At 44.2% G+C, this 15,497-nt stretch overlaps 1 protein-coding gene across 1 annotated transcript in view; it reads right to left on the bottom strand.

Annotated features, from left to right (window-relative positions):
• Nucleotides 1-15,497, bottom strand: part of lpgat1 (lysophosphatidylglycerol acyltransferase 1) — a 58,393-nt gene that overhangs the window by 34,013 nt on the left and 8,883 nt on the right. Inside the window, exons 3-4 of the mRNA XM_069657660.1 lie at nt 6,213-6,331; nt 2,480-2,575 (exon numbers count right to left, since the gene is read on the bottom strand). Of these exons, the coding sequence (XP_069513761.1) occupies nt 2,480-2,575; nt 6,213-6,331 (215 nt within the window). The remainder of the gene's footprint in view (nt 1-2,479; nt 2,576-6,212; nt 6,332-15,497) is intronic.

The following is a 15,497-nucleotide window of genomic DNA, read 5'->3' as shown; positions in this document are numbered from 1 at the left end:
CTCTCGCCATAGCTCTGGTGTTTCCGCGGATAAAAATGTGAGCGGGGGATGCAGTGGCTTTTCTGTGATTGTATGACAGAAAAGATGTGGACAAATTTAAATAATGATTGTTTAAGAACCTTTGACCTATTAGAACTGGTTTCAGCAAGTCCAGATTAACCCCACAGAGCAACGAATGGGGGAGGAAATCAGCTCAGTACCAACATATCAACATATAAACCAGACATCTACAAGTAGGGCTGGATGATATATTGAATTAATTGACATTTTTCTTTCAGTGTAAAATGTGTAAAATGAATAGACCACATACAAGAAGTGGATATAGCCACTGTTCTGTCACACACTGGTTGTGGACAGCTGCTAAGAAGCCTGTGTCTTTTTGCCACCAGAAGTGAAAGGGGTGGTTTGATAACCAAATGGTGAAGTTCAGCTGAGGCGACGCCGAGCAGACAAGTCGCTGCACCCGCCTTTGACTTAAAGGGGCCACGCCTTTAATTACACATAATCTTAGCCATAATACAATCAGGCACGGGGAATACAACTACGGCATTATGTAATTAGGATACAATAAAGGCAACTGTGTTCTGTTACAGTTACAGTAACAAAAGAGGTCATTAGATTACAGATACATTTATTAAAAATGGGGATTACTAGCAGGATTACAATTTTAAAATGAAGACGATATAATACCAAAAGATGCTCTATAACACCTGGCATTTCATTTCTAAACCGTCCGTCTCACATTCTCTGATATTACTATGCACCTGCGTGCACACGTTACGACACTTCACGACACAAGTCTCACAACACCGCTCCTCAAAGCCTCAGCGCCGAAACGAAGCTCTGTCCTCATGCCACCTTTGTCATTCTACATTGGAGCACGCAATGCCAGCGTAAAGCCGCCCCAGTGTTTGTGTTTTTACATCGCGCTGCAGCATTGCAGAAGCAAAACGTGCGCGAGGTGTAAACAAACAGCGAGTACTTCAAATATATACACACGACGCTGTTCCGCCCTGTCGGCTCTGCAGTTTACGCAGAGGCCGTTTCGCCTCTGTTTCGCTTCTGGTACTACCTCCGATGCCAGCTCAGAGGCGGAACGACTTCGCCCCACCATTCCACCTCTGTGCATAGAAGACAGAATGTAACAGAGGCGTCATAATCCCGCCTTGAACTGGCAGTGTAAAAAGCCCTTATGGTTACCATGGCCTGTGGTGAAAAAAAAATGCTTCCACTAGGTGGAAATTTCGCCATCATTTTGTCTTCAAATGAGAAAATGGGAGCAACATCGCAGTGCGTTGGGAATGTTGGGAATGTTTGTATTCAGGTGGCCGTTCCAGGAAAAGCAGCAGCTGGCTTTATCTTTCAGCCCTGTTGGTTGTTGCTTCGTAAAATGCCACAGCTTGTTTTAAAAAAGCCAAAAGTTATTTTTCCACTGACAAAAACTAATTTAGGTGATACATCAGCAGACTTGAAACAAAACAGTCCTGTAAACTATGACATAAATAGTTTCACTACATGCACAGTCCAGGTGTTTCCTGACTCTCAGTGACTTTAACACTTGCATATAAAAGTAACAAGATGAATGGACTGAAAGGTCTTTGCACTTTTATCTGCACGCTCTGACTGTGTTTGTTGTGAACATAATATTTTGATTCTGAGAGAGAAAAACAGAATCAAGTGAAGTGAACTTTATTCCATCCTTCTCTACTAGCTCGCTGGCTAATGCTTGCTATCCAGCTGTCTGCAGATATCAGATTGATGTCATGTATTTTTCTGATGTGCAGCGACAGCCCTGTAGTCTGAATATTCTTTTCTGTTTTGTGCTACAAAATATTGGGTCATAGTTTAAATAATTTTTGGCCATATCGTTCAGCCCTGTACTGTTGATACAAATAAGATATCCCATTACTTTCCTGTGAACGTCTGTATTTGCTCACATGATATTCCAGGAATTCCCCAACCATCAGGAACCCAGTAGGCTCCATGTGTAGGCCTGTCGGAGCAGGCCGCTCTGTTCCTGCTGCCCTACAACAAAAGGGCCAGTCTGACCCAGCCAGCTCCCACACCACTATCCTGCTGCTGCTCTCCTTCACAGAGGACGCTACAGCCGTCAGAAGTCCGCTAACCTTTTTATCGTCCAGCTGGGACAGGCAGATGGGGAGCGACTCCACTTTTGCAGAGCGCTGTTAAAACAGGCCACTAGGAGACAGGACATTAAAACAGCTGGGGTGCGGCCTAAAGGTCTGTGCGTTAAACCTCCAGATAAATAAAGTGTTGGCATGTGAGGGAAATAATCATTCATGTTCCAGCGACAACTGTCTGGATGTGAATATATGCAGTGTGAACGGTGTGAACGAGTGTGTTAATGTGTAACTTCTGATGGCGTGACAATACAAACAAACAACAAAACAAACATTACAACACTACACACTATCTTCTACTCAGTGAAGACCTTTGATTCTAACAGTTTGTCTCTCACCTGTCTGATGAAGAAGTCCCCGTGGATCAGGGAAACTAGGCCAAAGTTGGTGTATTTGAACACATGGTCCATCAGCCACATCATTTTTCGTACCACCTGAGAAAAGAAACCAGAGACACAATCAATATCTGTAACAATCCCAGCATGGTTTTTTTTTGCAATCCCACAATCACCTGTGAGCAAAGCATGTGGCTTTTGTTTCGGTGCCAGCGCCCCAAACTGATTCACAGCCCCTCTGAGCACTTCCACCCTCATGACCTGCTGCCATGCAGCTTTGGCTTACTGTCCTTTCACTGCTAAGAGGATAAACTGGGCCAGGGATGCAGTTGTTGAGGCGGATCATGTCAACATGTTTGTGCAGCGCAGATCGGCAGCTCCAGTGCAGAGCCAGCCTCAGCCAAAAAGCAAAAAAGTAAAAACACAGCTGCCCCCGCCGTCTCAGAAACATCACGGCCAACCTCCGGGGTGATTTGAGTGGCAGGACGGCGAGCTGCACTTTGTGACAATGGAGTCAAATAATTGAATCTTTGAGTGAAAAGAGACAGACTTGACTTTAAGCACTGACGGATAACGTTACTTCCCTCTCCTATGTTCTTTTTTAAACTCACTTCTGCTGCTGATGATAAGTTTCAGAATAAAGAAGCTCTTCCTGCATGTGATTAATGTGCATCTGGTTTGAGTACTCGCACTTAAGTATTATAGAGTAATCCCAAAAATGAGGCGATACTTTGCCAACACAATACTACTGGCACTGTCCTGGGCACACGCACCAACTTTCTCCAACACCCCCTCCTCCTTGCCAGCTGCTCTGAAGTGATCCGCTGTTCAAGCTGCGGTGTGCTGGTCATCAGAGCTGCATGTCTGTAGGACAGCGGTTTTTCACTCACAGCTCTAAATGAAACGACAGCAATGCTAAGGCTCCATTTCATGCAGCTTCCTCATATCTCTCCCCTGTTTGTTCGTAGTGAGGTTGTTCTCCACCAAACACCCGCTTGCAGAAGCCCCGTCCTTAAACTAACAGCAGCATATTTCCCGTGATCATTTTCATGAGGAGAAGGCTAATCTTCTCCGCCCTCTATGGTAGCATCATAATTAAGCAATATCACATGAGAGGGAGCGGTGTTGTACTGAATATCATCACGCAGATAATCACAGCCGAGCTGATATTCAGGACAACATCACAACCTCGAGTGTGTTAAACAGTTAAACAAGCGGCAAATAGTAGTAAACAGTAGTAATCAACAACAGATTATTTTTTTCTCCACTAACTCATTTAGCTCCACAACTTAACTGAAACTGGACTGTTGTTGCCAAGCAACCCAAACATTCTCCTGCACTCTGTGTCTACAGGTCACCACAGATCAGCTGTTTTTTATCATATACTTTTATCTGTTTGATTTAATTTATCATCAACCAGTGAAGTAAGAGTCTGCTGTGTGATTCAGAGGTACCAGCTTGATTAATGTCGACATACACGGTCTGCTGTAGTGTTAATTAACAGTATTCAGAACACCTGGCTGAGGCGGAGTGATACACAGAGTGTAAATTCCCAGTGCGGTTATTCTCTATAAGAACACTCATGGAATGCCTCTTTTCCAATCAGATTACTTGGTCAGAACTAACTGTTGTATAAGGCTGGAGATACACTCGCTCTTTAACCTTGCGTTCGTGTACACAACGACACTACACGTGTTACTGGAGGACACCTCTAGAGGGCAGACCAGAGAGCTCAGGCTGTATGCAACTACCGTATGTGCGGGATGTAAACAACAGACATGGTGACACTCGAGGAGGTTACTATTATGTTAATTCTGAATTCTCAGTGGCCTGGTGACTTACCAAATTCTCTAGCCAGCTCAGGCGACTGATGACCGGTGGACAGAACACGCCATCAGCACTGCCCCCACTTCGCCGGGGGGTTTAGTTATGCAGGTTTCTACATCGACTTCTAAAATGGATCTTATGTGTCGCCAGCTATTTTGACAGGCAAGTTTGTCGCTGTGCAGTGGTGATGACACATACAGATGTGGATAATGTGGACTTTGTTTATCAGCTCTTCTTCAAAACTTTCTGCCATCGTTGTCCCTGCTGCTGTGTTGACCCTGTCACATCCCCTCTGCCTCTACACTGCCCCTACTGCTCATGTGCATACTGCACATACGCGTACGAGGACAAGCACAGCCGACACTCCAAACAGTCGCAGGGAACGCATGGCAGCCATCATGCGCAGTCACATGAGATGATGAGAGATCGCCTGTAATCTTTCTCCACTGTCTCCTCGTTATGCTTAGTAAGTAAATCATTGGAAAAGTGAGCTGTTTTATCACAACACTAGTTTACAATAGTACAGCTCATTCATTCATTGCCATACATGGTCACACAGCTTATCATTCACTCACATTCATACACCTCTGGCTACACATCCGGGAGCAATTCAGGCTTAAGTATCTTGCCCAAGGTTACTTCGGCATGTAAACTGGAGAGGCTGGGGATCGAACCCCCGACCTTCCGATTAGAAGATGAACAACTCTCCCTCTGAGCCACAGCTATCTGAATGTACTCCATAATCAAACACATCATACTGGTATTAAGAAAACAAGTAGTAGAGTTCTTGAGCACTCATGCCAACCCCTCCAACCTAAGCAATTAAACAAGCAGCTGAGCTCCTCACAACACCTGATTAACACCTTATTGATCAGTCGACACAGCTGGAAAGTGATTGACAGTTCCGTCTGGAGATGTACAATTTGTAAAGTGCCGACATCCCTCCTGCCTGACGTACAGTGTGCTCTGTGCAGTTACTTAGTTTATTTGGTGTTTCCATCCCCTCACAGTTTTCTTTCAAAATGCTTCTAAGCTTCTGCAGCGTCGGTCGTCTTTGTAATAGCAGAAGAGCATGTCATTATCCAGTTATGCAACACTGATACAATCTGTTTTTATGTTGTAAGACGAGTACTGTATGTGGAAGGTGCGCATGACTCGTCTTTTTCTATCAGAATGTGTTGAGTTAAAGTGTTCTTTTGAAAAAGGGGAAGGGGCGGAGCTCAGAGCTGTGGACATGTTTCACTTCCTGTCATGTTGAAAATGATCATTGTGGAAGAATGCAAAGCAGCCTCTTCTCCGATCTTCGACTCTGTCGTTGTCCTGTCTGAGGAACTCTGCTGGACGCTCCAAACTCACGCTTTGTGATTTGAATGCAGCAAACCGCAGCTCTGATCTGCACTGCCGTCCGTCTCTCCTGTGTCGACTGTTTTGACTAGAAAAACACATTATCTCATCACTGGCTCTCTGCTGATCCAAAAAAAGAACTCCCTCCTGCCTTATTGACTGTAGACTGCACTAACATGACTTGATACCTTTCCTTGTGTTTGCACTAAACTTGTTCTTATAAACACCTTACTTTGTCTAACTATCATTTCGTTAAACAAGTAGACAGTCGAGGTTTTGGCTAACCTTTGACAAACATGCCTAAAACCAACACTTAACTCAGGCTTAGAGGGGTTTTAGAGTAATGTGTGCAATTCTCCAGGAACTCCTTATTTGCAGTGACAAAGACTACAAACATGCTCAGACAGCAGCCTTTTCAGCTCACTACAGATGGTGCCAAGTACCCTGCAGGTTCAAAATACTGCATGGCTTTTATTCAAACTGATGTGACCCCGTTCAACCTGGTTATATTTTTGGAATTCCAAAAAGGGATACAAAGAGGCAACACATTTCTCTCTCTTCTTACCGTGCCCTTGTCTTGTAGGCACATCATGAGGGTGCACACGTCTCCTGTGGATTGGTGGTTGACGATGACCATGGCTTCTTCTTCAGAGATGGACAGTACGTCGTCGCCCCATTCTGTTACTGTGGGGCGAAAACAAACAGGAAGACACACTCTGGTTTAACAGGCTGTACAAATAGTCTCACTTTGTTTGTCACCAAAACTACGTGTGAGCATTTTAGAGGTGTGACGAACATGCTGAATGCATATTTGTCCTCATAAAACCGTTTCAATCTTGCGTCCATGTGTGTGTAGCTAGTCTTCTTCTCTTGATTTGTTGGAGCATTGCTACATTTCCTGATGTGTCAGTGAAATAGTGTAAAACCATTGGCAAGAATCTCTATTAGATCTTTACAGGTACTGAGGTAACGGAATATAAGCATCTAATCTACAGTGAAAACACTGAAGAGCCATGTGAATATTGTTATGTGTGGAATAAACAGAAGGAGACAGATATGAACAGACTAAAATATACACAGTATACACTAAAAGATATACAGTGCAGGTATATGAGTACAAGTAAAGGCAACAGTAGGCCTTACACACTATAAATAATGTGTTAACAGAGCCTGTATTACCCTCATTGCTGCATAGCTGTCAAACAAGGTCTCAAAACATTTTGCTCTGCATGTAGATCTTCATTAACACAAACCGTGACTTATACTAGACAATCGGGAGTTGCAGGGTAACTTACGATACGATACGTGAACCATGATAATGATAATATCACGATACAGCAACATTATAAGACAATTATACCTTTGAATTACTTCCTTTTCATTTGGAGCACTTGTTTGTACGATATGTGACATACAAATAAAGTTGAATTGAGTTGAGACTTAAAGATTTTGCCTTCTGTCTATAACATAATGAATGAAATGTGTCCCCGGGGCTCAAAGGCGCGTGAAAAATTCAACACGTTTGCTTTAAATACTGTGGAATGCAACATAGTGTGTCTCACTGTGTCTACAAAGTGAAAATGAAGTGATGTAAGACATTTCTGGGTCATACATAGACTGAAACCTAATTTGTCCAAGTCAAGAGTGAATGTTACCTCCTTTAAAAACAGACTGACTGTGCTCTGACCCTCCCTGACTAAAGTGCCTGCCACCTGTCTGATCTGCATATCCTCCCTGTCTGAGAGCAAAAGTTCATTTCCACGCTCCCTCCTTCTGTAAGTGGGTTGGAAAAACATCTTCACTATGCTGTTAATGTGGACAAATGAGCCTCGGCCCACCCACACAGCCAGTTAGGATGATTACATCATGTAAAAGGAACATGTACAGCCTGGGTTTCTGGCATTTCTCCTGCGTTAGATGAGTGATCGTGTGTAATAATGAATGTTGAAGGGGAATGATGAAACAGCAGCCGTGTGGTTTTACGGTGAGAAAGGAGAAGTGAGATTTGGGAAATGGTATCACAATCCCTTTCTCTATTGACCACTCGGAGAGGAGCAGAGGAAAGGGAGAGTGCTGCAAAAATAAGTTCTTTCTTTATTTAGAGCGAGACTTTCAAATCGTTCACGCCGGGGCTGCGTGAAACTGGAAAAAACTAACTGTGATAACTTTTTGTTCTGCAAAATTAATGCAATTTAAATAAGATAATTAGATAAATGCAGCGTGTTGTCATTTACAATAACATCAACAATCATACTGTGGATTAGTTCTACTACTGTCACCACACGGGACACTTCCTTATAACAAACACAAACAGGCTTGCGGGCCGCAGTTGCGTTACTCTTACAATATGTCATCTACCATTCTAACAGTGTTTAAATGTATGTTTAATCAGCATGACCAGCCCGTGATGTATCTTTTGGAAACGAAAGCTCGCCCTCTCCTACTTCCTGACGGCACACAGAAACACGCTGTGTGCGAGCTGCAGGTGTAGCCGCCAAAAGTAAACACTCTGCAGATTGTCCGCTCCTGGAAAGGTCCATTTATGGCCACAGCATTAATGTGGCTGCACACTGCCCAGACAATCGCTGACCAACTCCAACCAACACCAACTGTCGGGTCAGTGTGTGCCGACAGTCTGTGTTTGTCGGACGGTGTTTGACATGTCCAGTCGGGAGTCGTGGAAAGTGGGACCAATGTGCGCCTTCTCCCAACAAACCGCAACATATTGAGTGCGTTCCCTTGACAACTAGCCTATACTCGCACGACGTGTGTATGCATGACCTTCGTCCATGTAAAATAAAGCAAAAACTTAAATAAGAAGAAGTAGTCAACAAAAGTCTCTCCTGTCAGCTGGTGTCTGTCAACTGCCGACTTTAGACTGTTGAGGAGAGGTGGGCGTCGCCTGGGCAGTTACCTTTAATCAGGTTTAACGAGGTCCCAACAGCTGCGTCGCGTTACCGACGGACCTTTTCTTGTAGATTAGTCATGAATGCGAGAAATGGACGAGTTTTCCTTTTGAGCCAAGCAACAATACAACAACAACAGCTTGACGTGTTTCAGTTCATTTGTTTCACTTTTTGCACGTCCTGCGATGTGACTGTTGCACATGCACACATCGCAATTGCAATATATTGTGCAGCCCTACTTCAGACAGAGTGGTTGTATGAGGTTTCTGATGCAGCCAAAAAGTATAAAAGAAGAGGTAATGCTGCTACAGGACGAATATCTGACTAACTTGTAGTTTTCACATAGTTTATCAAAATCAGAATTACATGTCTTCTGAAGGATGTCAATGTTAGAAACGACTCTAAACTGACCTTTTCATGTGCATCTTATTGCACAATTGAAAATGATGAAGTTGCCATTTCAGTAACAGTTACACCATCACATTTCCTCAACACTGACTAAATGTCAGGAAGCATCTTAAAGGATAGAAAACATACGCAGACATTGCTTATGTGCACCTTTTTTAGGTGGCATTAATGTACTTTTAGGAAAGAGCACAGCTGAGATAGCAGTCTGAATGTCCTCAGTTTAAAACACAATCATGAGCCTTTGTGTCAAGTCACAACATTATCAGCAGGCGTGTTGGTTCGAGAGCTCCCTGCCTGACATAACATTGTTCATTTGGATATGTATTATGTTGCGTCTCCGTCCTGGTCCGACAGGAGGTCAGGCTTATTTGCATGTCTCCATCCATACATGATGCCTCCCTACTCAGCGGACCCGCACACAGCTGAGACCAGAACCAGGCCTTTGTCCTCCGTCACTGTGATAAAAATAAGCAGAATATAGCTGCAAGCTGCAGTTCTTTGGGCCAAGTACAGGCACATCAAGCAGGGTACACTGCACACAGGTACATCGAGGTCTCTTCTACCCACAGAACAATTTTGATCATGATCCGACTAAATGTTGAGGAGATATGACTCATTTCCTGTTTTTGTGACTTGGCAGCCAGCCTCGCTGAAATGTCGCAGCCAAATAGTCTGGACTTATAAAATTAAGCTAAATTAGTGATGCAGACACCAAATCAATGATCAGTCGGTTGTTTTTCACTCACGTCAATCAAAGCGTGTGACCCGGTGTCCATGGCAGTCAGTAGGAAGTGTTGGCTTGTCGTTGCATCACCAGTTATAGCTGTCATTTCAATCAATACATCAAGAATAACTGCTTCATTGATCTTGTCTAACATTGGGACTGTATTGGCATATAGACATAGATTTATTTTCAGTCTGGGGGTTTGGTTACACTGATACACAACCACAGATAAAACCCAAATCCTGTGTGAAATTCGGCAAAATCAAACCATCAAAACTGACCTTTCCAACCAACTCTCTCTGTGTGCTTGCGGACCAGCCCCTCTCCTGCGAGCTAGCTACATTCTCCAAACTCGTGCCTGCCTCGATCGCTCTGAAATAAATGTCAAAACTATTCTAAAATCGCTGCTCACTTGTAATTCAAGAAGGAAATGTGTGCCCTGGCAGAGAAGTCACAGAAAAGAGCAGTGCTCGGAAGCAAAAGGCAAAAATAGAGTGGTATTAGCCGCTAACACTCAAAGAACCCTGGTCACCAACTCCTCCAAGCTGAAGGTAATGACTTAAACCGTCAGCTGTTTAATCAACAAGGGCAGGCAATATAGATTAAACACCCTGTTCTAGGATCAGCGCTAACAACACACAGAAATCAACATTCCTTTGAAAATTCAACTTAAAGCAGCCGTGGGGAACTTTCATTTTGAGTCCAGTGTTAGGCCACCGTGGACAGATCATAATCCTTATCTCGTTGCCGACACAGTCCTGTTCATGTGAACTAAGTATTCTCTAAAGAACAATCTACTCCTAACTCCTTTTAACTCTAATGTACTACTCACTGTGAAGCTCTGCTGGGAAAATATAAAGAAATCTTTTGGTCAACATAATAGAAAAATGTTTCAAAGGAATCTTACTGTTGATAGCGGTTAGCTGTTAAGGGGCTAGCTTAAAAGTGATCATAGACCACAGCTGTGTCTCAGTTTGGGGGCTGCATCCTTCAAAGGTTGCGGTCGACGGAGTCACTCGTAGCCTGTGTAGACCGCTAAGGCCAACTGAAATGAGACAGTCTGGATTTGCGGAGGATTTCCTGTTTGTGTCACCTGCTGTTCCTGCTCTTAACCTTGCGTCACCAAAGGCGGCTTCTCCTAGCAACAGCTAGCTAACGGGCTACCTAGGTATCATACCTACCTAACTAACTGGTTTAAAGATAATTTGAAGTTTCAAGGCCACTTTCTGTATCGCAAGCTATTTGATTGAGTAGAAACAATAGTGTATTACTCGGCCGCTTAAGAGACCGCCATCTCGTTTCAATTGGCGCACAATGAATCTTGGGATATGTTGGGAGGGAAAAGGAGGACGCATTTGTCGGCCGCAACTTAAGGAGCCTTCGAAACGGGACAGCCTTTCACACGCTGCTGTGACACGAATGAAATAACAATTGTACTCTTAATGATTTGATTCAACCTTAAATCCTGAATCATATCAAAGAGGCTTTGTCTACTGCATCACTATATCTCTACTGTTGTTACAGCTAATCATGATTCATGTATATATACACATGTAGTCTGAAAGGGAGAGGGACACATCATCAATGTTTTATGATAATCACCAACATCATGGTCTTCAGTAGGAGTCTAATTCAGTGAACCCTGGCTTTGTTCATCATTTCCATTGATAGACTCCTTCTACTTGACAAACCCTTTCACCCAGACAATAGCCAGTGTCTCTATCAGCACCTACAGGAGAGGACCTCCGATGGTTCCCCCTCATTAACATCGTCAGGCCTCAGAGCAAACAGGCCACTTTACGAACCATCCGCCTGTATCTGATTGTTGACGGGATACACACGGGAGCTGCAACAAAAGGCGGCTACACAACTGTGAGATGAGGGGTGACAACAATGGCCCTCCCGGAGAACACATGAGCTTCCTTTGCAATGTAAATGCACCTCGACAGCTCTGCATACTAACAGAGAAGCAAGGAGGTGAAAAGATTCATTCGGGCTGCAGACGTTTACTGGGGATCCCCACAGTTCTGGGCGGGACTGTGATGTAAATGTTGCATCAGTCACGCCCCAGGGTGCAGAGTGAGTGAGCGCTTCCTCTTTATGGGGGAGTTCATGATAGGATTGCTTAATCAGGATTCTTTTTAGACACCAAGTTAAACATTTAATTAAGTAGGGAAACAGGAAGCCAACAGAATACCAGATAACTACAAGAAGTAGGACTGACATCTTTTGTTTGTACGCCTCAGAAGACTGACAATACGTTTTTTTATCGTGGCCTTCTTGACATTGGGTGTTGTAGTTTTCTGATTTTAAAAGAAGACTTTCCTGCTGCACAAGCGTCAAATAGCAATTGAAGGGGCTAAATGTAAAGTTACAGTCACACGGAGAAAAAAGTGTAGCAGACAGGCCTCAAAAGACCAGAATGCAATGCAGCCGTTTCAGTTCAAATAGCAGGGGAAACTTCCACCTCATTTTCTCACTTTAACTGCTGTTCTTTCTTTCTTTCTTTCTTTCTACACTGAAGTACAAAAGAACGAAGGTCATTCACACTCCCAAACAGGGGTTAGCCAAACACCAGTATGTGATATGAAGGAAGTCAATACGTAAACAAAGAGTACACAAAGACAGCTGTAAGAAATCTAAACCGTTTTGTTTTTCTTTAGGAAATCAGTTGGTGTTGCTGAGGTAATGAAAAGGAAAAAACAGTTGTCCAGCGTACCAGATGGGAACAGTCACGAGCAACAACTGTACCTTAAAAATGAATTGAAGCAGTCGTGGTGGAAAACAAAGTGACAAAGAGCCTGTCAGTGCAGCACACAGCACAGCTGGGAGGCCGAAGAGTCAAGGAACTTCTGATACACTGCTTTAGTAGCATGATTGTGAAAATCATCCTGTGGAGGATACTGCTTTAAAATATCATGATGTTGCATATTTATTAGGGGTGGGACAAAATATCGATACAGTTTAATATCGTCGTCCTAACTCGTGTGATACAACTGTCGATAGGCTGGCGCCAAATACAGATATTTACAGACTTCCACTCACTCACTTTCTGCAGGGCTACTTTATCAGAGGCGAGTTGAGCATTTGATGGCGCAGATGCAACTTTAGTAAAGCCACTCTGTTTGGCATATCAGTTGAGTATAAGGCTGAAAGAACCATCACAGTTGTGATGTGCGTATGTGCAATAGTCACATTGCAGGTCGTGTCATAGTGAAGCAAATTAAGGGAAACATGTCAACCTGCTACTTTATTGCTGCTTGGTGCAAAAGGAAAACTAATTTTCTGGTTTCTCACGACTCTTCAACAGGAAAAGTCTCTGATACCACATTAGTGCAGCTCTTCACCAGCGCGCACAGAGGCCTGAGCGCTGTGCAGCAGTCTGTGTGTCACCTGCCTGTAAACTGTAAACAAGCACCCGGTGTTGCTGCTGCTGCTGCTGCTGTCACACGCGATGTCCGCTGGATGATCGAGGCTTTCGGTTACGCCAGGCGGCTTTTCAGTGAGTGTATTCCCGTTATCAGCGACACGCGGCCCGCTGCTGGTTAACACTGTGGCCACTTAAACGGAACGTTCACGGGGCAGACGTGCCGCGGAGTGTGAGGGCGAGATATGATTCTTCACATTTTATTGTCTTTGTTGTAGTAGTTGTGACGTTCGGTAAAGATTCATCAGTTTGGGAATCACTGCTGTAAACAAACTCACATTGCATGCTGCGCCTGCGCGCTTGTGCCTGGGAGACACTGGATAGTAGGCTATTTACCTTTTTCAAAGCGCAGTAATTCAACACGGTAGTACTAACCGTCAGGAATTTTACCGTGAAACCGGTAACCATTTCATCCCTGGTAACAATACGTATTTGTGGGGAATGTTCCTCACACATCCCCTCCTGAAGACGACTGAAAGGGCCTCTAGAGTCAACTTTTAAATATGCAAGAGAGGGAGAGGAGCTAAAATCGTTTCGTCGTGTCACCTACATACCACCAGATATCCAAACACAGCAACCTTTTATGTTACAAAACTCTGCAATTATATGTAAGTGCAGGCTGCTCTGAAAAGAGCTGTAAGATCTGCTGTCATAACCCGAGGAGGAAATCATTCCAGGCTACCCGTCAGATTAACCACTTGTGCATGACTCACAGCATAAAGGCCAAGTCATTTCCCTGACGTGACAGTTATTGATGACAAAGGTTGCGAGTTTCAACCCACTGTACCTGCTGCTCGCTATCGAGCATGTTCAAAATGAGATTTAGTCATGAAATGCTAATGAGGAGTTATTCATTCAGCAGTTCATTTGCAGATAAAGAGGGAGCATGAAGAATAATCGCAGATATCTGATGCAGAAAGCGCTCGGTCTGGTATTATTGTTCATTTCTGGCATATTTCATGTAAGAAAGCCACTTAAAAATACACCTGAGCTCATTTCCTGGTGACTGACGCAGGTATTCACTGCAGGATATAAGAAAAAAACTTGTTAGCCATAGTTCATTGTACCCTCTGTAATGTACTTTGACAGATTGTCTGAGCAGCAGCCCGGGGACACACGGCGCTTCTGAACATCCTCACAAGGAGATCTCCTCGAGGTTAAAGAAAGTGATTTTAAAAAAATGGGATGGAGGCTGCACGAGTTGTTGGCATGTTCAATTTAGGCCTTTGTCTCACCTCCTGTCCTCCGGAGAATAAGATCAATCGTCACGAGCCCGGGAATCGAGGGCATTCTTCTAGAGAAGTGACACATCTGTGACACCTGACAGGGTTGTGTGGGGTGTACGTACCCTGAAGGCAATGTCATTTCATAGGGAGCATGCCTTCAAGTCCCCGTTGTTACGGGAGACGAGCGTAAATGATATCACTGAGATGGGTCATCTGTCAGAGAGAATACATTAGGGAAATTGTCTTTGAGAGATGACACAGTTAGCGCAGCAGGATGACAGGCACGCTGCAGGCACGCTGTCTAATCCGGTATCGGTGGTCAGCTAAACGGTGTACAGCTGACCTTGCCGCTCATCGCTGCTCTTCTTTGTCCCTCTCTGGAGGAGGAGAGAGATGTGGCTTTACAAAACGTGGCAGCAGGCTCAAAAGTAGTGAGTCCCAAATAATGTAAAGATCTGTCACTAGAGCCCTTTTCACACGTCCACTCCTGACAATTTCCAGAAAATTTTAAGACAGTCTGCCCCTGAAATTCTCCAGAGTTGCTCTTTCACACATGTCCTCACCGCGGGAGATTTTCCCCATCGGACAAGGGCGTCCATCTCTCAACCAAGCCTCTCCAATTCACACACATCTCTGCTGTTGTCTTCTTGTAAATGATCCCTCTTCTTCAATCTCAGATGCTTTTAATCATCCTGTTATGTGCCGCTCTTCTGGCTTCGCACGTCATCACCCCGCCCACTCGCTCCAGTGAATGTTCCTGACTATTACCTGCTGCGTTCACACATCGGCTCACCCAGACTTCTTGCTGACATTTTACTAGGAGTCTGGCTGTCTGCGTAAAGTCGTTCACACATGCACCTGGACAATGTCAGGATATTTTCAGGAGTGCAGTGCATGTGTGAAAGGAGCTTCGGTGAGATGCCCCAAAGTCTGCTATGATATGATTTTGATCAAGGCTAGTAGGTTCACTCATACTTTCCACTACAAACATCAACCCACACCCTATTGCAATCTACAACAACTGTCCTGACATAAAGTCTCACTGGTCAAAAGACTCGTTTACACCCGGCTTTTTTGCTTACTGGGAAAGGTTACAATCAGCATTCGGACCCGGGTCAAATGACTCTGCAGTAGCCCTGGGTAATTATCGCCTCGGCTC

The sequence above is a fragment of the Semicossyphus pulcher genome, unplaced genomic scaffold (genome assembly GCF_022749685.1).
Source record: "Semicossyphus pulcher isolate SPU_LCO1_2020_fin unplaced genomic scaffold, fSemPul1.0.p SCAF_11, whole genome shotgun sequence".
Lineage (NCBI taxonomy): Eukaryota > Metazoa > Chordata > Actinopteri > Labriformes > Labridae > Semicossyphus > Semicossyphus pulcher.
Note: the sequence above shows the minus strand (reverse complement) of the source record. Positions and strands in the feature narration are given on the sequence as shown.